Genomic DNA, 26,895 nt, shown 5'->3' on the forward strand with positions numbered 1-26,895 from the left:
ACAGGAGACACAAAACTCAAGATGATAATGACAGCCCACAGCTATATCCCTACAAACAAAACATTTCAAGTTAAAAGTGTGAATTTGATGACTGTCCTGCTTCTTCCACTAGGTAGACTTGGGGAATCCCTGATCAGATAAAACATTCAGGGCATTTGGAGTTGTCATTGTAGTTTCAGATGCCTGGGAGGATGAAGAGACTTACACAATTATTCATTACTAATTTAAATCTATAGGAAAATTATTATAATATCATTATTTATAGCTATGTAAAACAAACAAATTACAGAAACAAATTACATTTTGATGGGTAGGACCATTTCCATTACATGGATTATCATTTGAATATTCATACTTATTATATGGATTATCAACATACTCATTTTTAGTGACTTTTTAACTACTGTCATCATAGAAAAAGTTGGAACAGCTTTTGAGCAAGCCTTAATACAAATTTGAATAAACATTTGGACAATTAGAATGACAAGAACACTTAGTGGGGAAAAAAATACCATTCCCAGTTAGCCAGGAAAAGAACCAAAAGATCCATAATGGTAGGGTTATCCTACAGATTAAAACCTTATTATTGGGGGCAGCTGGGTGGTTCAGTGAATTGAGAGCCAGGCCCAGAAATGGGAGGTCCTGGGTTCAAATCTTTTCCCAACACTTCCTAAATGTGTGACCCTGTGCAGGTCATTTGACCCCCATTGCATAGCCCTTGGAAAAACCAACCAACCAACAAAAAACTTTATTATCTATGGCTAGCACATTGTCAGAATTTTCAGGGGACTGTCCCCTTTGGTAGAGGAGAACAAAGTCCTTTTCTTAGGATAAGTCTTGAAGTGGTTCTTCCTTCCAGATCATCTTCTTAATACAAACTTAAGAATATCAAATTAGGAACACATAATTAAAAAATCGTACCTATTATACAATAAGGGCCTAAATTGAAACATGTCAAATGGAACATGGAAAATTGTCAGATATATACTTCAAATAAGGAAAGAAATTCACCTTATTAACAATTATCCATGCAATTTTACATATAATATTCGTAATCCATTTAGGAAAACTGCACATCACATCTCCCACTAATTCTTTCCTTATGAAGATTTAAATATTATATCAACATAAGAAAAAGATGTAGTATTGATGTCCTATAAATTAAATAACCTATCAATTGTAAGGCCTCATGGTCTCTATTGTTTGTTTAAAATACAATTTTAAATAATTTCTTCATTTTAGTAGAACTATAGTAGCATATGTTATTTAGTCAAAAGTCAAGCCTCTTATGTTTATTACAATGGGAAATTGAGGCATCATTGTACATTTGCCCTTATCAATGGAATTTTCTATGAGAGGAGATAGAGACATTGCAATATTAATATGGATTATTAGTTCTGTTTGATTTCATGAATGAGTCATAGGAAACCAATTATATGACAAGATGTCTCAGTCAGGTTCAGAATTAACCAGATGGAAAAGGGAACTGAGTCACCTTAGTCTTCCTGAGGTTGCTTTCCCAAACTTTTTCCCAGGGACAAATATCCACTAGTAAGCATTCACCAGTGCCACTCAGTGTCTCTAAGGAAAGGTAAAAACACAAACTTGAAATTTATATCAAATTAAAGTCCCACAAGATTTTGCCTCAAATAGCAAAACTACACTAATTGTATTTTGGGGCAAGATAATATTATCATGTTCAGTTGACAATATTCATTAACAATGTTGGTACAAATTCATAGAATATTCATTAACAATTTTAGGTTTAGTTTAGCCCACTTTCTGGGACCTTCAGAGTATAGCTTGCCACTAGGAGTTTTAAATTCTAGGACAATCTTTAACTTACCAAGTAAGTTAAAGGGAGACTTTATAGTGACCAGTCTTGGGCATACAGGTGAAGTCAATGTGCAAATATGACAGACAACTGTCACAGAAAATGATAGAGATAGGCTGGTTGAATGTTGGATAAATTGGACAGGGAGCACAAATACTGCATTCTGGAGTTTTACATGAATACAGTGAACAGTAATTTACACTCTGAATATACTCATTATTAACAGATATAATTTCATGATTTTCTAAATGATCTCAGGTAAAACTCACTTATTATTTAAGAACTAATTCATAAATTTCCCTCCTTTCTATGGGAAAGTTCTTTAAACTTCATCATTACAGAGATTGATAACATGCTATCAGGAGGACTGGTAAAATCCCATAACTTAGCTTAAGTAGGAAGTCTAATGAACCTCACAGACAAAGATCTTATAAGAGGCTTTTGCTATTTTTTTCAGTAGTAAGTCATTTATCATCATTATTTTCTTAATTAAAAATAAAATATACCTTCTTAAATATTGTTTTTCAAACATTTTTCACATTCTATAACAGATACATTTATAATCTAACAACTTTTAGATAAATAGGACAAAGTAATTTGTCTCAGTAGTTTTTTCAGCTTTTCATAATTCTAGAAAAAATTTTGCTTGCTCAGTATTATGTTAATACATGAAACTTATTACTAGTCATATGACAATAATCCAATGGAATATCCTAACAGACAAAATCACTCTTATTTCCTTTGTTTTTATACTAATCATACCAATAACATCTAAAATCCAGTATAGTATTATCTACTATGAAGTGATTGAAGTCTTCAACTGCAGTTTGAATTTCTAAAATATATCTGCAAATTTGTTAATGTTCATTGCCAATTTGAAAAAGCACCTTTAAGTGCGAGAATATTTTGTTCAATTGAATTCCTACAGTCTCAACATTAAAATGCTTATTCTATGCAAAAGAAAATCATGCTAAGCACCTCACAACTGCATGCTTTTCCTAACAACTTTAGGAGATCACATTATATTTTAGTTTCAGAACAAAATATCAACCAAATTCTTGATTCATAATTACTAATGACAACATTTTAATCTCATTTGTGTATTTGTGAATGGTGGCTCTCCTAGCTTCCCATAGCTGTTTATTTCTTTAAATCAGCCAAAGACCCAAATCAGTTCTTTTTTTTTTTTTTCTCTACTGTAGCCCTACCAATGTACCCTAAAGGGCATTTCTCTGAAATGCCTAAAATCCTTTTCACAACTCCAAAACTCTTTTACTTTTTCTATGCTGTGTATAAACATAAATATTTTCCTGATATCCTAATAGTGCATACTAGAAAGCTCCTTAGAAGACAAAGCACTATATATATGCCAGTTGTCATTTGAATCAGAACTATGATTTCATTGTTATAGGGAAAACTTGGTGAGGAAATTCTCTCCCAATGCAAATTGATAGCTCCTCTAAAACATATAGTCTTAGTTACTTGGAGCACTGAGAGCTTAAGTTATTTGCCCCAGGACACCCATTGGGACATATGTCAGAGGTAACACTTGAACCCAGGTCTTCCTGACTTACAGACTGACTTTTTCCACTACACTATGATAAGAACAAATGCTGATGTATGTAAACATTAAAATGAACCCCAAATGATTTTAAAATTGGATATTAACTCATTTTCCTTTGAATTTTGATTCTCGTTCAACTTAACTAGCTATTGACAGATATCATTAATGAGATTTTGATAGTCACAGCTTTAGAATTATTTCCTTTGAAAAGTATTCCTCCAGTCATTTTTAGGTTCAGATCCTTGCATATTTATACCCAACAACATGATTTCCTGACAGACCTAGCAAGCCATTCTCATTTCACTGAAGTCAAGATTATCCATCTGCTTCAGTGAAAGGCATAGCCACTGTGATGCTCCTGACTCTTGCACCCGAACTTTCATCTTAACTGGCACATGGTAGACACCTAATAAATGCTTATTAACTAAATGGTAATAGTGAGAAGATCTTTGAGAGGTTTTATAAAAGTAAAGATGAAGAGAGTTGGTGACTGGATATATGGAGTAGTGAGTAAGACAGTTGATGTCAAGGTTTTAAAACTAAGGTAATGAAATCTGAGATGCAGATTACACTCATCCATTCCTTCTTATTCTGTCTGATCTGCTTTTCCTTGTACTCTTTTAAGAACAAGGTGGGGCAGGATAGGTCTCCTACTTAGTAGAGCCCTAGAGTACAGAACCTATCCTGCCAGTATTACTAAATGACCTGGGAGGCAGATGGTGAGTATACTAGATTGAGGGGAAAAGGGAATAAAATTTTCTGTCATATCTGCATAGCTACTGGTAAATTATAAAATGGCAAAATACCAGGTAGTTTGGGAGGAAGAGCTATTATACTATTATACTATACTAGTGTATTTGAAATATCAGGAATCATTTCATGTATAAAGTGATATTTAAACTACATCTAGAAGGCAGGAATTCTGTGGGGCAAAGGTAAAAGAGAGTGTGTTTTAGGCATAATGGGAAGACTAATGAAAAAACACTGAAATGGAAGATGGAGTATTACATATGAGGGACAGAAAGAAGGCCACTTTTCTGGGGTCAAAGAGAATGGGAGGGGGAATAATGTTAAGTGATGATGGAAAGTTAGCTTGGGCCATTTCATAGAGGGTCTTAAAAGCTAGACACAAGGGTTTATATTTAATACCAAAGTCAATAAGGAATTCTTGGAGTTGGTTGAGTAAGGGAGAGTTATAGTTAGATCTACCTTAAGGAAAATTATTAGCAGCAATATGACTGGAGCCTTGAGGGAGGGAAACCAAGGTAACTTTAAAGACCCGAATTAAAGTAGTAGCTATGTGAGTAGAGAAAATATGTCAGATGTAGAAGTAGAAATATAAGATTTGGCAACTGATTGTATATGTGGGATGAGTGAAAATGACTGAAGAATTAATGCTGCGGAAATGTCAGGATTTGAAAGGAAGGGGAAAGTTTTGGTTGGAGAGGACAACTCAGAGTAAAGGAGTTCCTCATTCTGGTTATGCTTCATAAAAGATGTTTCTGCCAGTTTGAAGTGTTATTGATACGGGACTCATTAAATCCATGGGAACTGATGTGAGAAAGAATAAGGAAAAGAGATGAGAAGTAGGACAGAAATTTGAGGAACATTCATACACAATAAGGACTGTGAAATAAATGAAGAACCAGCAAAGGGGACTGAGAAGGAGCATGAAGATAGACAAGAAGAAAACTGAGAGAGAGAATTTACCATTTTAAGCATATAACCTATTTTTATTTTTGCAAAACTCAGTTGTCTCATTGAGAGGGATACCAGAGATGGAAGCCAAGAATTTCTTGGTTAGAAATGATATGTGATTTAAAGTATAGAAACATGATTATGATTAAAGCAAAATTTTGACTTTGATTTCTATTTTTACCTGGATCCTTTTTGTTTCCCCCTTGATTTCTGGTAGAATCTGCAGGTGAACTAGATATTGTGGTAACTTCAAATAAAGAGATAAAAATTGCTGCTGTCCGAGATGCCTTCCAGGAAGTCTTTGGTTTAGCTATAGTTACAGGAGAAGCTGGCCAGTCCAACATTGCACCACAACCAGTGGGTTATGCAGCTGGATTAAAAGTGAGTGACTATATATCATTTCCTTTTAATTCTAGAACCAGTATTTCGAAACTTAGTTAATGGCTTTCTTCTTCTTTATACCAATTTGTTTTGTTTTGTTTTGTTTTTTACTCCTCTGATAAAAATTAAGTTGTAAATTTCCTTAGAGAATTCAGTTGAAGTTATTTATTAAATGTCTTTAAGGTAGTTGGTAAATATTCTCATTTTGATACTCTTGGACTTATATGCCTTCATATGGGATGTAATTTAAAAATTTAACCTTTTTTAACATTGACAATCTTAAGAATACATTGTGGAGTTCAAAATCAAAGATAAATCTCTAGTGAGGAATGTCGGTAATAGTTATAGTATACTGATAATAATGGGTCAAAGAGAATTGGAAATATTGAAAGAATGTTATACCATATTGTCTTAATCAATAGAAGAGCAGAAAAATTAAACAAGAGGAGATTCAGGTCTGCACTTTGTGTACAAAGCACTGTGATTATTGTTGAGGATATCTAATGAATTCTGGGGAGATAAGATAATTCACAATAATTTATCAAAGTATGCTAGAAAACTGAATAACAAAGTCCTACCTGAGGTTTGAAGCACATTTGAAAGTGAAAGTTTATATGGAAGTGGGATAGACATTAGGGAATGCTTTACAGAAGCAAAGGCATTTTACTTGGGCTTTAAATGCTAAATGGAATTAAAATAAAGCTAATTCTAGGTAAAGAGAAGAGTGTGTACAAACGTACTGAGGTGGAAAATAAGGTATCCAATTTGCCTGGAGCATAGAAAGGGTAAAAGGATTCTGTGAAACAAGACAAGAAAAGTAAGATAATGCTAGGTTGTGTATCATCTTGAATACCATACAAAAGTGTTTAAAGCATTTTAACTTTAATTCATAGGCAAAAAGAAACCACTAAGGATTTTTGAAAACAGGAATAAATGTAAATGTGTCTCTGCAAAAGATTAGTTTTGCAGCATTATGAAATCTGTATTAGAATAGGGAATTAGAAGGCTGTACTAATAGCATAGGCAGATGATAATGAGAACTTGCCCTAGTGGTAGTGATAGTGGCAGTAGGAATAGAGAGGAGGAGATACCCAAGAGATGTTATTGAGGTAAAATCAATTAAGATGTAATTAATTGGATTTGAGATCTGAGGGAGAGGTAATAAATTCATCAACAAGTATTTATTAAATGAGCCATTTAAAAATTTTGAATGTGGGAGATTAGGTGAGTGGTAATAGCAGGGTATTTCAGTGAATAAGAATGTTGAACTTGGAGCCATAAAGACCTAAGTTCAGTTCCAGCCCAAGATTCTTATTATTCGGGTGGCGCTCTAGCAATTTGCTTATTAACCTGTCTACTTTAGTTTCCTTGGCTGCTAAATGTGCATCATAATGTCCCACTGTTATTGCAAGATTAAAATGATACAGTATTTGTAAAGTTCTTTGAAAATATAAAGTGCTATAAAAATGCTATTATTGCTATTACTGACATAAACTGGGAGTAGAAAAAAAATTATTTAGTTTGACTTCACAAAGTACAGTTAGATGTCAAGCTTCAAGGAACAAACTTTTACTCATTTGCCTTTTTCAACTTTTCATATCTACATATTCTGCCTGGATTCATTCAGTGATTAGCATTGTAGTATTCAGACTTTAACCAATAAAGAATATGAGGCTCTTTCTTATTGTTTATTAATGGGAGTATGCAATTCCCATGAACAAAAGAATGGATCCCTTTTGCCAGCCTTCTTCCCCGAAAAAGAGAGTAAGTCCTATCTTTTGCTTGTAAAGGGAATTGTGTTCTCTTTCCAATTAGCCTGACAGTTCAACTTAAGGAACTCCCCTGACAGTCCCCATTGATGGATATTTTGAGAGAGAAAGTGAACTTGGGGACCGCAACTTCTCCCTCATTATTTCATCACTGGAGGGATGTGACCTTTCTAGGACTTGGAAGATATTGGATCATCGACAAAACAATGAGTTCAACATGGCTGATTACTTTTAATTTTTCAACTGGGTTAGGGTTCTGACCTTGGAGAAGCTTAAGGGGAAATGATTTCACAATAATATCACAATTCAATCTTAATTTTCCACAGCATAATCCTAGTTTCTTTTTACTCTCTCTGTCCAGTACTATTAAATAATTAGCCTGTGGAAGAACAGATCCTTTTATCTACCCTAGCTGTTTGCACCTATATTTCTATCCATCATAATCCTAATCTCTCAGTGTTGCCCATTCTTTCACCCTGTCCTCTGTAATGCCTATTACAGCATTAGCAAACCTCCTTTCTTCTTAATTCTTTTTTTCCCCACACTTTTTTGTCTTCTGATACTCACTAAGACCATGTTTCCCCCTAATGAGAATGCTTCCAAGGCCCTTCTTAACAGGGCTGGCTATTTTTCATCATATTAACTCTAAATCATTGCCACTTTCAAGTTGAGGGGGATTATAGCAATATGCTAGTGTTGGTAGATTTTGAAGATTTAAAAAATGGGAAAGCTTTTAAGGAGCAGAAACACTTGAGCCCTGTAGAAGATAACCAAGAATATGTCAACTCCTTCCTCTTAATTTTGTGGATGGGAAGAGGGCAGTTTTCAGTGAAGACTGGCTTGTTTTCAGCATAGAGTTTATTTAATTTAAAGTAAAGAGATGAAAAGTATATTAGTTGAAAATATGAAGATATAGAGAACTTTGAGACTGAAGTAGGAATTCAAAAAGGGGAGGTTGTTTGAGATTATAGTTTGATTTTTTTCTTCATTTTTATTTTAAACAAAATTTATTTGGCTTATTTTGTATTTTCATTGTATTCTTTGTTTCCTAAAAAAAAGATGAGTCACTTTCTTGGAAAATATAAGTAAGTAAATTAATTAATTAAATTTTTGTTTCTGAAATATCATGGAAAGCATTTTTAAAAAGTCTCAGGGACAGCTATATGGCTCAGTGGATTGATAGCCAGGTCTAGGGATGGGAGGTCCTAGGTTCAAGTCTGATCTCAGACTTCCTAGCTGTATGACCCTGGGCAAGTTACTTAACTACCATTGCCTAGCCCTTACTGTTCTTTTGCCTTAGAACTGAAAGAATAAATAAACTAAGTGGGGTAGGTAGGATGAGTATAAATTATTGGGTAATACCAGGTTATCTGCTGGAGTAAACAGTGGGTCCTTGAGAGTGACGAGGTGCCAATCACCTGATTTGGGAAAAGAACTTAAAAGGAGAGACTGGTAGATATTGTAAGGTTTAATAACAACTGAGTCAGGAAGGGAAGGGAATGGGAAAAACTACCTTACAGTACTTGGGTCCTCTCCCCAAAGTTCAGGAGGGTGAAACTACCCTAACAGGCTAAACCTTAACAGCTGCCTTAAGTCTAACCTATCCAGAAACTGGAAGGTAAGCAAGCTGTACAGGATGGGGTTTCTCACGTATGTGTCCAAAGTTAGTGATCTTCAAAAGCTGTATCCACTGAAGTATAGATGAAACTGCTGGTATATCCAATTAGGAGAGGGAGTGAGGATTTAGACCCCAGTGTCCACCACTGAGCCCTGACCTCAAACTCAACCAAACTCCTTCACAGGGTCTCTTGATAGTAAATGGTTTCCAGTTAAATCAGGATCCACACAGAGAGAAATATAGCTCTCTCCTTATAGGGAATCAGGGAAAGTTCAACTGACACTTTGCCAGTCTCCCACCAAAGTTCTGAAACATGCCTCCCTGTCAATCATTTTACTCTACTTCCCTATAACAGAACCAATATGTGGCATTGATTCTAATACAGAAGGTAAGGGTTTAAAAAAAAAAGTCTTCTAAAGCTTGATTTTTCTAGAAAGAAAGAAAGAAAGAAAGAAAGAAAAAGAAAGAAAGAAAGAAAGAAAGAAAGAAAGAAAGAAAGAAAGAAAGAAAGAAAGAAAGAAAGAAAGAAAGAAAGAAAGAAAAGAAGAAGAAACCATTGTGGCAAGAGTATAGAAAGATACACAGGAAGTAGATGTTAATTTAACTAAAACAAAAATTAATAATATACAATTTGTACTTAACAGTATTGCATTAAAATTTGTTTTGATGAATCATAATATTATCCTTTGAGTGACTTTACATGCAACTTCTTTATACTGATTTTGTTTTTAACTTGGGAACAACTTTCAAACATGATTAAATTAAATTTTATTATTCAAAAAGGATTATGACCCCACAGATCAGTGGTATTTGAAGTCAGAAGTTATTTAAAATTTAAACTGATTAAGAATTTCTTAAAAACATAACTTGTAGATGCTCAAGAACCTAGTGAAAAACTTGTTTTCTCTATCAGTTTCTTTATTCTCATAAATTTACAATTAAAAGAATTTTCTTTTTAAAAAGACTTTTTAATGACTAAATTGAATGCTATACTTTATTTGTAAAGATTAAAAGGATTTTTTTAATGACTAAATTGAAAGCTATTAGCTTATTTGTAAAGATTTGTTCACTTGTTTCAGTCATATCTGACTGTTTGTGGCACCTTTCGGTGTTTTCTTGGTAAAGATACTGGAGCGGTTTTGCCATTTCCTTCTCCACCTTATTTTATAGATGAGAAAACTAAGGCAAACTGGGTGAAGTGACTTGCTCAGAGTTATATAGCTAAGTGTCTGAGGCCAGATTTGAACTCAGGGAGGTGAGTCTTCCTGACTTTATGCCTAACACTATCCACTATGCTACTTTGCTACCCCTATTTGCTGATGATTTTCTTCAGAATTAGAAGTATTTAAAGAATAAAAACTATATACATTCATAAAATGTTGACATTATATTTCAGATTTTACCTGATTTGTTTTCTCTCAACAGAATTTATAGTTCCTATATAACAAATCAGTTGATTGTGAATAATGCAATTCTTCTCTGAATAATTAAAAATGTTTAGGAAAAGAAATCAAGGCATCCATCCACTTTTTGCCATTCTTGTTGCCATGACACCAGTTTAAACCCCTATTACCTTTCACCTAAGTTATTGCAATTGTTTCTTTAACTTTTCTCACTGCACTTAAGCAGACCTTTTGTGCCCTACATTAACACTCTCCTCAGAGTATGTCTCTGATCTGTCACTTAAAAAAATCTCCAATGCTCACTGTTGTTGTCCTTGGTTGGCTTGTCATTTGAGACCATTTGTGCTTAGGTAAGAATGTCAAAGAAAGGTTAGGGCTTCATAGGTACAATAGAGAACCAGCAGAAACATCCAATTCTTGTTTTTCTTAATTTTTATTTTCCAAAGAAAATAATCATTGTTAAAAAAAAAAGAAAAAGTAATAATGGATAATAGGGAATTGATGGCCAGCTAAGTGGGATAATAGTAAGAAAATGCCCAACATGTTCTTGATGATATTCTCAGCTAACATCTCACAAGACTGGAAAGAATTGGCAGATGTGGTTGCTGATTCAAATCCATGATCTTTGGAAGATTCACAGAAGAGTCCAAAGAGCAGCTGTTTGAATTTGAAAAGAATAGATTAAAAAAGGAAGAGACTTAGGTGAGCTGTGAATTGCCCAGCTTCAGAAGAATAAATGCTGAGATACTTTGAAATACAGCCTACAAGGAAATATCATCAGAAAGGAGGAAGTTAGTCAGAAAGTGAGCAGTAGGGGAAAAAATACTGAAATTGCCAAAGATCTCAAAAGTCTTTGAACATAAGTAGATATAGGCAATCCTCAACTTTCATGAAGTGACATTCGGCATGAAAGTCAAAAACAAAAATATTGATACGTTGACCCTATGGGAAATAGGGAATTAGGTTCCTGTAACTACCAAAAACGGTAATCTTTTGCTAGAGATTTCAGAAGATATACTTTTCTACATATAATTCTTTATTGCAAAATGTTAATTCTGATAACATGTACTTTACCTAGCCCATAAAAAGCAGGGGAGAGCAGAAGCAACACAGGATGGCATACAGAGTGACAGAGAGATAGCAGGTGTCAAGGTTCTTGAAATATAGCTATCTCTAATCTTCTTTTCAGCAGCAGGCAAGAGGACGAGTTTGATCACCCTTTAGTTTACCCACAAATTTAGCTGCTTTTCCATCTTTTCATTTCTCTCTTCATCCACTTAAGAGTTTATTGTAGTATCTTCTGGAGCAAATTCACACTTTTACAAATACTTTTCTTCCTTTTTGCTGATATAAACTTAAAACATTGTAGTTCAATTTTTTCCCCTCTACTGAGGATAGCCAGAAAGTGTTATTGCCAAAGTGAAAATGATATATATATATTTTTAAACTCTTACCTTCCGTCTTGGAGTCAATAATATGTATTGACTCCAAGGCAGAAGAGTGGTAAGGGTAGGCAATGGGGGTCAAGTGACTTGCCCAGGGTCACACAGAGGGGAAGTGGCTGAGGTCAGATTTGAACCCAGGACCTCCTGTCTCTAGGCCTGGCTCTCAATCCACTGAGCTACCCAGCTGCCCCCGAAAATCAGATTTTTAACAAAATTGCAGGAATGCTTCAAGTTATGAAAATTGAATCTGTGAAGGTTGACTATAAATCAATAGAAAAAATATTAATAACAGAGGGAAGTACAGTCTCCCAGGTCTAAGTAAACAGATTCAGGCATTGTTGAGTAAATGCGGCAAAATGAAAGGAAAATGGCCTACCACTTAATGAGATAGAGGACCTTGTAGAATATGAGAACATTGAACCACCATATGCTATTATTTAGTATTTTAAAAGAGAAATGAGAATTAATGAGAGCAGAATTATTGTCTGCCCAGCAAAAACAATAGGCAGAATGAAAAACTGGAATGTGGGGTAGCCAGTCTCTCCAAAGAAATAAATGAGAAAGCAATAAATTTGGAATGCAAAATACAATATTAAAAGAAAATATGTTCATTATCTAAACATACTGATGTCAAAGACAAAATGTGTAGAGACAACATAAGGATCCTACATCTCCCAGCAGAACTGAATAAGGCAATAAACCTAAACATCATAAAGCAATAAATAATATGATAGTACTGCCCAGAACTTCTCCACTCAGAAAATGTTATGCCATTCATTGATTGCCTATTGAAAAAAAATAAACAAAAACCTCAGGGCTATAAGACACCAGATGGTTAAATTTATCAATTTGTTTTAAAACTACAAGTTGGGGGCACCTAGGTGGCTCAGTGGATTGAGAGCCAGGCCTAGAGATGGGAGGTCCTAGGTTCAAATGTGGCCTCAGACACTTCCTAGCTGTGTGATCCTGGGCAAGTCACTTAACCTCCATTACCTAGCCCTTACCACTCTTCTGCCTTAGAATCAAAATAGTATTGATTCCAAGACAGAAGGTAAGGGCTTAAAAAAAAAAGTGACCCAGTGACTCATATGGAAAGGAAAAGAAATTCAAATAACACACTAGAATTACCTGAAAGCAATGGAATAACACCACTGGTTCTACACCCATCAGAATTAGCAGAAAGATTTCAAATAATGTATTCCAAAGACCAAAGGAACTTAATATGAAGCCCAGGGTAATTATTAGAAATCTGAGTTTAACCAGAAATGAAAAAAGATGGGCATTAAATATGTTAAAAAGGTAATTATAATATTAGAAAAAAAAAACAGACCTGCAGAAATGACAATTGTCCATGTGTTACTGTTGTTTTGGTTGTCCCTGGCAAACAAAACAATGGCAACAAAATGACAACAGAGGGACCAGTGAGAGAAAAGAGAGGTAAAGACACATGGAGAGGTGGGTGTTGGGGCTTTATAGACAGCAGCTGATGCCACTTTGACATCATGGAGACCATTATTTCTTGGAGATATTGCAGAATGAGAAGGTGAAGTGGAACTGCAAGAAAAGGGGGCCAGTATATTATGTCCTCAGATTTAAATCCAAAGAAGAGGCATTTCTTTGGAGCCTGAAGTATACCAGATAATGGAGGAGAGGGAAAGAAACAAGTTTGCTTTGGCCATTGGTTCCACTGATGAATGAGTTTAAGAGATATGTTCTATGAAGGGAGATGGGGAGCTTGGGCTTCAAATTTTTTAAAACTAATCAAATGACTAATTGAAGGGAAAGAGAAGAAATGAGAATCTGCTTGAGGACAATTAGTCATAAATCTACTTCACAAAGTGTTCTCAAAATTTGGAAAAAGAAAGCACCCTTCCAGAATAATTTTTGAGACAAATACAGTCCAAATACCTCTACCAGAGAAAGATAAAACAGATGGAAAACTTATGGCTAATATCATTAAAAGATTATAGAGTAAAAATTTTTAAACAAAATCTTATCACATAGATTGTTGTGATTTAGCCAAAAAATCAGTTATTTTGACTAAGTTAAATTATACCAAGGAGGCAAGTATGGTTAAACATTAGGAAAACAATCAATACAATTATATTAAAAAGCTGCACGTCATCACAATAGATAGAGATAAAGGTTTTGACTGACATATAGCTCTCATGCTAAAAATCCTACAAAGTATAAGCATAGAAGGACTTTTACTATAAAAAGCATTTGTCCATTTTGCCATTAATCATTTTACTTGTATTTTGCTGTCTCCTCTATAAGGTTGATATTAGAAAATAAGTATTGTTTTATTAGTTTAGAGATAAGAAGTAGAGAAACTGGCTTGAGAAAGAATTGGAGTTTCAAACAGCTAAGCCAGAGTGTCAGTTTCAAGTCTAATGGTTTTTTCTGTGACAATTACTCTTTCTTGGAGTGGCAATTAGTCTCTGGCTATTGGCAAAGTCACACACAGAGAGACTCTCTCTGAGGGTTTGGAGGAGGTAACATCTTTGCCTCTCTCTCTCTCTCTCACTTTCTGAGGTAGAAGGAAAGGAGGGAAAGACCTGAAGGAGCTAAGTGGTTTCTTTTTCCAACTTAGGAAACACTAGTAACTATCTATTGCTGTTTTTATAGATTGTATTGACTCTGAGAAGACCAAAGAAAGACCTGGTCTTTGGTTTGGACTCTGAGTCTGCTAAAGCTCAGAGTCCTAATTTGATTCTTGTTGAGACTCAACCAGCTAGCCTTTGTTATTTTTATAACTTGGAGGCAACATTAAAAATTATAAGGACAATAGTGTTAGTTTATTTAGAATAGTAAAAATTTGGGTTAGTCATATCAGGAAGGATCAGTGTAGCCTATGGACACAAGAGAAACAGTTCCTTGTGGAACCAGGGAGTTTTATTCGAGTGGAGTTAGAATCCTTTAGAATTAGAAATCCTTTTTTTATCCTTATATATTTCAATAAATATTTTGCTTTTTCATAACAAGAATCTCTTTAGTGTCCTTGCACCTGGCCTTGAAGAGTTCACTTAAGAGCTTCACTTCACTGATATAAACTGAAGAGACTTTGTTAACACAGCATGCAGAGTATAGAAAATCAGTTTATTACACATAATAAATTCATTGCTCATTAGTTTTACAGTTTGCCATATATTTTTATACCTTTTTCTATCCTTTACCCTGAGATTTTCCATTATCACCTAAATAGAAAATGTCAACTTGATTTTCATCCTTATTACAGAAGTCTTTTTTCCTTTTTAAAAATATTTTATTTTTTCCATGTAAAAACAATTGTTAACATTTTTTTTAAACTCTTAACTTCTGTGTATTGGCTCCTAGGTGGAAGAGTGCTAAGGGTGGGAAATGGGGGTCAAGTGACTTGCCCAGGGTCACACAGCTGGGAAGTATCTGAGGTCGGATTTGAACCTAGGACCTTCCGTCTCTAGGCCTGACTCTCAATCCACTGAGCTACCCAGCTGCTCCCCAATTGTTAACATTTTAAATAAAATTTTGAGTTCCAAATTCTTTTTCTCCCTTCCTGTTACCCTCATTAAAAAAGGCAAGCAATTTAATATAGGTTATACATGTGTTGTCATGGAAAATACTTCCATATTATTTATATTGTGAAAGAAAACACAATCCCAAGATATTTTAGATGGACAAATCTATCCATCACTCATAAGTCTTGCTTCTGTAATCATTAAGAACTCTTTTATATAAAAGAAATCTCTTATGAGTTTGCTGTATAATATATTGGATTTTTAAAAAATGATTTTTGAGTTAGCTGTGTCAAAAGTCCTATTCTCTCCTCTAATTAAGAATTCTCTAATTTCATGTATAGTTTATAGATCAAATGAGATGCATTTGTAAAGTGTTTTGCAAAGTTATACATGCCATATAAACTTCAGCTTTGATCATTATTATTTTTTGTTCATTTGTACATAAATAACTATTCCATGTAAAGTCTTGCTTAAGCCTTAAAATGTAATTGAGTCAGGGACAGGTAGGTAGTACAATGGATAGAGCACCAGGTCTAGAATCAAGAGGACCTGGGTTCAAATGTGGTCTTAGAACACTTCTTAGCTTTGTGACCCTGGGCAAGTCACTTAACTCCAATTGCCTACCTGCTCTTCCATTTTAAAATTAACACTAAGACAGAAGGCATTTTAAAATTATTGAGACAATAAAGCTACAATCTTTTTTCTCTTTCTTTTACCTCAGACATGGTAGGTTTTACCTAAAACTTTTCTAGCATCGTTTACCTTTCTATTTCCATTTAAAATTTTGTAACCAATCATTTTAAGATTTGAATTTTTTAGTCCTTTTTGAAAAATCTATGGTTTTTTTTTCTCTACTTAATGCACATACGCGCCCACATAAAGCATTTTCATATACACTGAAGGATATAAAAAAGTTTAGAAGACTGCAAATCTCCATTATATACTGCTTGGTTTTTTTAAAAAATGGTTACATAATACCACATGTTAGTTTCAAAATTGCCCTATTTCTCTCTTCTTCCTTGTAAACTTCCTTCTATTCTCTTCTAAGCATTTAAAAAAAAAACTTCAGTGGACCTCTTTTTTGTTAATGTCCAGTCCTCCTAATCATCCTCTTTATTAAAAATCAGGAGAAGTGGAGGCAAGGGTTGTAGCATTGTTCAAACAAAAGAAATCCACATACTGGCCGAATCTAAAAATGTCTATTTTTTTCTGGACCTTGAGCCCATCACCTCTGAGGAGGTGTTCAACATGTTTCAACATATGACCATGGTTGGTTGGTCATTGCATTGATCAGAGTTTTTAATTCTTTCAGAGTTGTTTTTTTAATGGTAATTTGTTCTTTTGGTTATGCTCCCTTCACTCTGGCAAGCCATGTTACCCAGGATTCTCTGAAATTGCCTTATCATTTCTTGCTACAAAGTAATATTTTATTACTTTCATATACCATCGTGAGTTCTGCAGTTTGCTAATTGATTCTAGTTCTTTTCTTTTTCTTTCTTTTAATCCCTCCTTCAGGACTTGGAAGTTTAACTTCTGACTCTTTTTTTCTCCATTTTAACAGTTCTACCCACTCAATCTTGCCTCCCTGTTGAAAGTGATGTATTTTGCACCAAACTATTCATAAATGTTGAACTCTCCTTTGTCTTTAAAATAATAATAGAGTTCTTCTCTGACTGCTTTTCCCCCTCTCCTTTCCCTCATGTTTGCATAGTCTTCTCACTCATCTCAGTTATGAGAAATAGCAGTTACACCCTCTTTTTCCTTCTTTCTATATAAATGTATTCTTTTTGCTTACACTTTTTTCCTCTTCTTTAGACATTCAGAACTGAACAAAATACAGCCCTAGGTACTCTGCATTTCTTATTTAATTCCCTTGTTAGTTTTTGAAGACATTAAAAGTCTTCCCCTATATCATGGATAGCCTCTTCCATTTGCTCAGTTAATCTCTGGGATTTTCTCTTTGTATTTCAGAACTCCTATTCAGCTCTCCTCTTGTTCAGAAATTATCAAACATCTTCTTTCTTTAAAGGTCAATTATTTCCCCTAAGATTATTTCCAGCTTTGCAGGGGTTGGGATCTGTGAGTATATTTTAGAAGGTATATCTTATTAGCTAAATTATTCTTGTTTGTTAGCTCCTGTCTTTTGCCAATGGTTGAGATTGCCAAGTCTTGAGCAATCGATGGTGACTTCTTTATATTTGAACTGATACTTTCTTGATGTTTTCAGAAATTTTTCTTTGCTATAAGAACTCTGTATTGTGTCTATGCATTCCTTAGACTTTTCCTTTTGGGGTTCCTTTTAGGATGTGATTGATGAATTCTTTGCTGTTTTGTGCAGGGGAAGAAGTTACTCTAGTTGGATTTCTTGATCATTAGTTGTTTTCCAGGTTTTTTGAGGTAATTGTATTGTTTGGCTCTATTCAGGCAGCCATTTAAATGGAATAAAGGATATTCTCCAACTCTTGCACTGTTGTTTTTCAGGGGGCCCAAGAACGGATAGACAACTTGCGGCGAACTGGTGTGATTCATGAGAAACAACCTGCTGTATCTATAGAAAACTTTATTGCTGAATTACTACCTGACAAGTAAGAGGCTTTATTGTGCTGTATCTTGATCTATTGTGTATTAGAGTTAGATGGCATATATTAAATATATCCAATTTTGGATACTATTTTAGAGATTAAAGGAAAGTATTTGTGAGGGTCAGTGTTCAAGATTGCCTTTGTACTATTTCCATTGATGAAATTATTAGTTTTCTATTCTTTTTTTTTTAACTCTTACCTTCTGTCTTGGAGTCAATACTATTGACTCCAAGGCAGAAGAGTGGTAAGGGCTAGGCAATGGGGGTCAAGTGACTTGCCCAGGGTCACATGGCTAGGAAGTGTCTGAGGCCAGATTTTAACCTAGGATCTCCTGTCTCTAGTCCTGGCTTTCAATCCACTAAGCTACCCAGCTGTCCCCTAGTTTTCTATTCTTAAGACAAGTTAATGGTTGGAATTGGAGTAAATCTATTTACAATGGTTATATATACCTAATAAGAGTAACTTCACAAAATGAGATAAGAAGCAGAAGTCTATTATTTCTTCAAGTATATTAGTTAATATTTGGATTATAGTTTAACTATTTTTTAAATGATGTGCTAGTTTGAAAATAATTTCTAGAAAAAAAATCATAATTATTCAAAGTAATGGGAGATGACCAAAAATCTGCAATACCAGGTATTTGATAAAATATATTTTTGTGGTACATTTTGGTTTACCAAATGCATTTGTATCTGTTACTCTAAATTTGAATTGCTGCGCTAATCTAAACTGTTTTTAAAATCTATAGCATGAGATCTCTTAATCTTTGACAAGAAGCTATTTTTTCTTTCCCCAGATATTTGAGTTGAATGGAAAAATCTCTTGAGAATGGCGCTAAGTGTGCATCTCTCTTGAAAATCCCAGCAAACACAATGGTCTAGGACTGTTGCAGTCATTTTGAAGTTCTACATGTTCTAAAATGTATTGAAAAAAGAGCAATCAGATTGCCTAGTGAATTGTGTGCCAAGTTTGTAGTAAGAAAGATCCAAGTTCATATTTGGCCTCATGACTTATTAGCTATGTGACCCTGGAGTTTCTTCATCTGTAAAATGGGAAGAGTAGCACCTACATCCCAAGGTTTTTGTGATCAAATGACTTGTAAAGCACCTTAATACAGTGTGTGGTATGTACTAAATAAATGTTGGCTTTATTATTATTTTTTTTAAAACCTTTACCTTCCGTCTTGGAGTCAATACTGATATTGGCCCCAAGGCAGAAGAGTGGTAAGGGCTAGGCAATGGGGGTTAAGTGACTTGTCCAGGGTCACACAACTGGGAAGTGTCTTGAGACCAGATTTGAACCTAGGACCTCCCATTTCTAGGTCTGGCTCTCAATCCACTGAGCTGCCTAGCTGCCCCCGGGCTTACTGGATCAAAAGGTATGCACAGTTTAGTAATTTTTGGATGTAGATCCAAATTTTGAACTGAGTCTTAAAGCAAGCCGGTAATATAAAATGCATAGGGGAGGAGGGAAAGAATTCCAGATATAGGGGACAGCCAGTGGAAAAAACATGGAGCTAGATAGTGAAGTGCTATGTACAAGGAACAGCAAATAGATTCTGAATTTAAATTGTAAAGGGAGTGATGTATAAGTAGACTGAAAAAGAAGGAGGGGGGCAGCCAGCTTGCAGTCTTAAATGCTAAACAGAGCTATATTCAAGAGGTGATTGGGACTTTATATTTTCTCTTGGAGGTAATTGGGAGGCATTAGAATTTATCGAGTTGGCTGGGATGGGTAGGCAACATGCATTAGAAAAATCAATTTGGCAGCTGAGTGGAAGATTAATAGGAATGGGGAAATTTTTGAGGTAAAGATTAATTAGAAGATTATTGAAATAGTCCTGGCAAGAGGTGATGCCAGTCTTTAATGTTGTGTTGCATGTGCGATTGGATACAAAAGACATGTGTGAAAGATGTTTGAAGGTGAGGAATTTAGGGTTGTCAACCTGAGTACTAGGTAGTATCCTTGGCAGCAATAGGCAAGTTGGCAAGAATGAGGATAGTGAGAAAAGGTAATGAATTCTATTGTGGAGAATGAGATACCTAAAGAACATTTAGTTTAAAATATCCAAAATGTAGTTGGTAATGTAGGATTGGAGTTTAGGAGTAAACTCTGGGGATCATCTGCATAGAGATGGTGATCAAATACATGGGAGCCGATTATGTCAATAAGTAAGATAATATTAAGAGAAAAGAGGCTTCAGGACAAAGCAGTCGTTAGTTGGCATATCTAAATTGAAAGTCCAGCAAGGGACACTAAGAAGGTGAAGTCAGACAAGTAGGAAGAGAGCTGGGAGAGAACAGTATCACAAAAACCTCAAGAGATATATCCAGAAGGTGATGGTGATTATCAGTGTTAAAGGGTACAAAGAGTTCAAGAAGCCTGAGCATTGAGAAAAGGCCATCGGATTTGGTTACAGTGGAATACCTAAGTGTAGAGTTTTTTTGAGGTAAGGAATATGATGGCTACACTAAGGACCTTATAACTAAGAAAGTCCTTCCTACTCTCCCTTCCTCAAATCATCTCAACTAAATCTGAAAATGCAACAAAAAGAATAACGATAAATTAATAAATGATAAAAAAAAAAGCTAAAAAAATCAAAGAAAAATTACTCTTTAAGTTCCTCCATCCTGCCCAGAACTTTACAAGAAAACTGACTGGAACATAGCAATAGATAAAGCCAGTTCATTGCCTTGGATTCTCAGTATCCATGCAGTCTCCAGCATTATCACAGCAGGAGGAATAGCCAGGGAACCATCTAGGAACCAAAGTGCCTGAGTTTTTTTAAGCAGCCCGCTACCAGTAGAATTGATAACAAAAGATTGGAACCTGTCAAAATCACTACAAGAGATAAAGTGAACTACATTTTAAAGATTGAGGAAGGAGGGGACAAAAAGAGGTGAGAACAAAACTTAAGTTGAACCACCTAGAAGACTGAACAAAAGCCCAAGAATTTCTTCAGGTTTCAGGGTTTAGGCTTAGTCATTGCATCCAAAATTACTTGATAAAATGACAAAACTTATTTGAAAGAATAAAATTTCTGAAACATCAAGGTTAATATAATAAAGGTAGAAATAAAGAGATAATAACAGTTCAATACTTAAAGCTATGTTATATAGTAGCAGTGATTAAAAGCACTTGGTACCGATGGAAAAAAATATGTGAAAAAGACGTGACAAGGAAGAAACAATTGAACACAATAATCTAGTGTTCAGTAAAGCATAAAATGTAAGTTACTTAAGAAACAGCGTTTCAGGGAAAGAGCATCTAGAAAAAGTCTGACAGAAGTAAGACCTGGTCTGATTAGTAATTTATTCCATATTCCACAATAAGTTGACATGAATATTAAAGACTGCCTAGAAAAAAAAATAGAAAAGTAACATCACATATATGTATATTTGCAGTTATGGGTAAACAGATCCCAACCAAGCAAGGAACAGAGGCAGTTACAAAAAATCAAATAGGTAATTTTGATTACATAAAGTTGAAAAGCCTTTGCACAAACAAAATGAACACTTCTAGAATAACAAGAAAAGTGATTAGGATTAGATGGTGAAGAATCTTTATCAAATTTCTGTGATAAAGTCTTGACAGAAAAGATAAGAACAAATTTCTTGATAGTTATGAATAAATAGTTCTTTTAAAATTATAAATTATTAATAATTTTATTAATGGATGCTCCAAAAAGCTAACAATAAGAAAAATGGAATAAAAACTTGAGACTTCATCTCATACCCTGCATATGGCAAATATGACAAAAGATGAGAATAACAATGTTGGAGGGGTTGTATAAAATCAAGCAGGCACTAAATGTATTAAGAAATTGCACTGCTAGATATACTCTAAAGAGATCAGTAACAAAAAGAAAGGCAGGTTCCATATACACCAAGTATTTATTTATCAGCAACACATTTTGTAGTAACAAAGAAATACTGAAGATTCCCATCTGTTCAGAATGGCTAACTTCCTATGGTATTGGAATATAATGAAATGTTACTATGTAGTAGTATAAATGACAAACATAATGAATGTGAAGAAGGATGGAAACGTATAGATTCACAATTAAGTAAGTATAGTCAGGAGCATAATATACACAATAATTTTATCAGTGTAAGTGGAAAGGATAACCATAAAATCATAAAACCTGAACATTGTGGAATTAAAAAGAACAAACTTCCTCCCAGTGAAGACATATGAGGAGACATCTCCCCTCCTCTCCTTTGGTGTCTATAGGTATGGAATATATATATATATATATATACACATATATATGTATATGTATATACATACACATTACATTTAATACACTATATGTAATACAATATATGTATATGTATGTATATGTGTGGGTATATTTACAAAATTTTTTCTTAAACCCTTATCTTCTATCTTAGAATCAATACCATGTATTAGTTCCAAGGCAGAAGAGTGGTAAGGGCTAGGCAACAGGGGTTAAGTGACTTGCCCAGGATCACACAGCTAGGAAGTGTCTGAGGTCAGATTTTAATCTAGGACCTCCTATCTCTAGGCCTGACTCAATCCACTGAGCCACCTAGCTGCCCCCTGTAATGTATATTTTGAAGTATTGTTGATCTTGTTGAATTTTTTCTCCCTTAAAAAAAATTTTTTTTTTGTCATAAGTGATGGCTTCCTGGAAGAACAGAAGGGAAAATATAAGCATTGTAAAAGCAAAATGCCAGTAATATGCATTTAAAAAAAATCTTTTGGAATTACAAAGGATAAAATAGATAACTGATTGAATGAAACTGAAAAGCTTTTTCATAGTCAAAACTAATACACCTAAGATAAAAAGGGAAATGGTCTAAGGGGGGAAAAAAACCTTTATGTCAAATTTCTCTGGTAAGAGATCAATTTGAAGGCATATAAACAAAAATTAAATAGATAGATAAATATTCCCCCTAGATAAATAGTTTCTTCACCAGTTCCCCAGGAGATAAATGGTCCAATGATATGAACAAACAGAAGAATTGCAGTCTTCACAACCATATTTTAAAAATGCTCCAAATCACTGAACGAAATGCAAGACACATTGGCAAAGGTGATCAAAAAAAATGATAACTAATTTTGGAGGGGATGTAGAATGACAGACCCACTAATACATTGTTGATAAAGCTATGAAATATTACAATCGTTTTGGAAAGCAATTTGGAATTATGCAAATTAAGTGACAAAAATGTCCATACTTTTTGAACCAGAAACTTCATTATTGAGCTTATACTCCAAGGAAGCCATCAATAAGAAGAAAACCCTCATATATACCCAAAATATTTATAGCAGCTTCTTGTGATAACAAAGAATTGCTCCATTGATTGGAGATCGGCTAAACAAATTATGAAAAGTAACTATAATAGAATAATCCTGTGTGGTAAGAAATGATGTATGTAATGAAAATAGAGAAGCATAGAATGATCTAAATGAAATGAAAAGTGCTAATCCAGGAAAATAGTATACACAATAAAAATGTAAATGGAAAGAACAACCACAAGTGAAGGTAAAAATATTATAAAGATTAGGGATAATTTGAATAAAGAAATATGAAAAGAAATCCCTAACCCACTCCTTTGTGGTGGCAGGAAGTCCATATGTGTTACACATTACACATTTTCATATTTTTTCAGTGTATTAATCAGTTGTGGTTACCACTTCTGAGGTGTTGGTTCAAATGTGAACCAAAAATGAGATTTCTTTGAAGACAAAAATATGTGGACATTGAAAGATAGTTGTATAATATTACTCTAGAAAATATTTCTTAATTTTTTCATATCTTTCAATTCACTTAAAGGTATTCCATTTATCATCATTTTATCTTTTTTTTTTTAAACCAAGAGTAGAGTCATAGTAAATTTTAGGTTTTGGACAAGACTTTCCACTTATGGGAAGTATTATGATATTTTATATTGATTTTCATCTAAAGATAATATAGTCTCACTCTGGGTTCTGTTCATAACCTGTAATAAAGAATGATTCCATAAGTTATCCTATTTATCTGAGGAAACCTCTTTGTTTTTTGTTTTTTTATAATAAATTAGAGGATTTTCTCTCCAAGGTAGAATTCAGCAGTCTCTAGAAATACCAATCCTTTTCTGATTTCAGTCAATAATCTTTAGGTTTTCTTTGAGAGAATTGACATAGATTGATATACAGTTTTTATTTTCACTCTGATGAACATTTTTCTTGACATAGAGAGAGAACAATCATTTTCTATTTCAGGAGAACAAAAGGAAATATCCTTTGGTTTTGTGCTCTTTTTAAGCAATTGTGTGTTAAAAGAGATTCTAAATTTCTCTCTGAAACAAAAATTTTACATTTTTAACATCAGTATAATTTCAGTGACTTTATGGCTGGGTGTCAGAAAATACTAATTCTTGAAGAATTTAATCCATCCTTTATCTTTGTGAATTAGTATGGAACACATTATCAGTCAACAACTGAGGAGAAGCATAAAAGATGTCATTGAAAAAACATGTGATCACAAAAGAAAGTGAGCTGGCCAGACTGGGGTATAAGCAATGGACAGCCCACATGGACCTTAGGTAACCTTGCAATGTTGGGGTCTTTTCTAGTGGAACATCTTCCTTGTACTGAAAGTTTTAGAAAGTGAATATTTAGACCAATAAGATGGCATGGATAGATTATAACCTACATACTGATAGGTACCCAAAAATTCAAATCAAGTCCATTTAAGTTTTCAATTTTAAAGAGTGAAGTTAGTATTATTATTTATTTTCTTGAGACTAGATCAGAATTACACGTTAGTTTTCTAATGCTTAACTATTTTTGCTTTATCTTCCTTGTATCAATATCTAATCCATTTCTTTTTATGTTACAACTTACAATAGATTTGATTTCTTATTGATCTGCTTTTAAAATGTATAATTCTGAACATACACCTAAACATTGCAGGTGGTTTGACATTGGCTGTTTGATAGTTGAAGATCCTGTCCATGGCATTCATCTAGAAACTTTTACACAAGCTACACCAGTGCCTTTGGAATATGTACAGCAGGTACTTTTAAAAAATAAAATTGAAAATGGGGTGAAGGGTAAAATTTAAAATCTGTCTTTTCCCTTTTGTGGATATGTGCTTAGCAGTGGAAATTCTGGGTCAAAGTTTTTCATTTAATTTACAATTCTTTTGAGAGCCATTTGTTCATATCCTTTGATTAGTTGGCCTTTTATATTTATGCTAATTCTTTATACCTCCTAGTACAGTTTTGTTTTTTAAAACTACTCTCATACAGATTCAGTGTGTCCTTTCTAGAATTAGATTGTAGTATTTTCCTGTAGGAGTCCTGAAACTTGAGATTCAAATTTTTTGTTACTAAAGGCTTTTAAACAAGAGGTTCTGCTTGTTTTGTTTGTTTCTTAGAGTCTTACAGGTTCATCTCATAGATAATGTAGCAATATATCTTGAAGATTTCTAATAATCATTTATGGCTATGAGACTGAAGTAGATTCACCTATAAACTTCTCTTAAATTACATGAACAGTAACAGCTCATCTTTTTATTCCACAGGCTCAATGTCTTACTCCCAAGGATTATAATTTAAGGTGGTCAGGCCTTTTGGTAACTGTGGGTGAAGTACTTGAGAAGAGCTTGGTACATGTCAGCCGGACTGATTGGCATGTTGCTTTCACTGGCATGTCTCGCCGACAAATGATCTACAGTGCTGCCAAAGCTATAGCAGGCATGTATAAACAACACTTACCACCTAGGACCACTTGAAAGAAGATTGTCTGGGATACAGAGACTTTTTTTTTAGCTTAATATCAAAGAAGAAATCATATCTTCTGATTGAAGAATTTGAATGAATTCTGCAGGTTTTTTAATTTAACTGGTATTCCAAATAGAAAAAAGAACAAATGTAATTTTCTTATATAATAATCTAACTTCAAATATCATAGTTCTCAGAAATGAGCATCTCTAGACAAATACATTTATAACAATTTGATAGTACTAAATTTGTAAAAGAAAGTTTATTTGCTGAGACATTTAATGTACTTGTTTAAATTGAGTATTTTTTAAAAGAGGATATAACTAGTAGATAACTAGTTCCTCTCAGCTCTGAATCCATGTCTGAGCTTACTATCATCTATAGTGTTGCTTATTTCTCATTTCACTTCAAAATGAAATTTTCCTCCCATATTTTTAAAAAATCTGATTTGTGTAAGATCTCAGGACTTATTCATGAGATACATGAAAATAATATTTTCATGAACATTTTATAAAACATCAAATTTTTTCATGCTGATAGTGATTCACATAGCCATATGTAACATGGCTTGTCAAAGCCATATTTCAGTGTATATCATATCTTGGTATATCATAAATTGTCACATGAACATCAAGATACTATTTTTTATTTTTCTGTCTTTGTTTTCTCAGTATCTGAAAACATAGTTGCAGATGGGTACATTTTGCTTCTCTGTAATTCAGAAACATTTCTAGAATCATCTTGCACAGCACTATAGGTGAACATGCTACTGCTTCCCATGCAAATGATTTTTGTGCTTTATTTACTTCTACTTTCCATTCTACAATAAAGTGTTTGATGAGCAGGGAATATTTTACTTTTATAGGGCTGGTGTTTGTGTTTTTAAAAATAATTACAGTACTTTTTGGTTTTGCTTTAAAACATCTTTTCAGCTAATGCCATTCTGCCTTTACTTTTTTAGATACCTTGAGGATCCTTTTTATACTATATGCAATACGTTAATCCATTATATTTGTACACAGTGATAATTTATCCTTTTCCCAAATAATCTATTTTGCCATCATTGACAATTAAATAAATCAATTTTTATTAAATAATTTTACTGTGTATATGCATGTATGTACATGTAAAGAAAGTAATTTCTCATATGCTATAATTAAACTTTTATAAACTATTTCTTACTCTTTCCAGATGTTAGAAAAATAAGCCATGGCAGTTTTACCCAACTCTTTGAAGTTCTTGTCCAGCACAATTTTGTAATATAATTCTTTTTTGCAGTACAATTTTAATTTTTTTTAAACTAGGCATTAAGATTTGGAGAATATCTCATCTCTGCAACATTTTACCTCAGAAGTAAAAATTGAGCAT

General features: G+C 33.8%; 1 protein-coding gene across 2 annotated transcripts in view; it reads left to right on the plus strand.

Moving 5' to 3' along the window:
- Positions 1-26,606, plus strand: part of PRRC1 (proline rich coiled-coil 1) — a 53,780-nt gene extending 27,174 nt beyond the window's left edge. Inside the window, exons 6-9 of one of the 2 annotated variants that reach the window (XM_044662233.1) lie at positions 5,314-5,477; positions 17,691-17,794; positions 24,716-24,818; positions 25,329-26,606. In XM_044662233.1, coding sequence (XP_044518168.1) covers positions 5,314-5,477; positions 17,691-17,794; positions 24,716-24,818; positions 25,329-25,538 — 581 coding nt within the window. In that variant the 3' untranslated portion in view covers positions 25,539-26,606. Of the gene's footprint in view, positions 1-5,313; positions 5,478-17,690; positions 17,795-18,587; positions 18,661-24,715; positions 24,819-25,328 lie in introns of those variants that run through there. The other variant, XM_044662238.1, reaches the window with a different exon arrangement.
- Positions 26,607-26,895: the final 289 nt, after the last annotated feature.

Source organism: Gracilinanus agilis, chromosome 1, assembly GCF_016433145.1.
Source record: "Gracilinanus agilis isolate LMUSP501 chromosome 1, AgileGrace, whole genome shotgun sequence".
In the NCBI taxonomy this organism is placed as follows: domain Eukaryota; kingdom Metazoa; phylum Chordata; class Mammalia; order Didelphimorphia; family Didelphidae; genus Gracilinanus; species Gracilinanus agilis.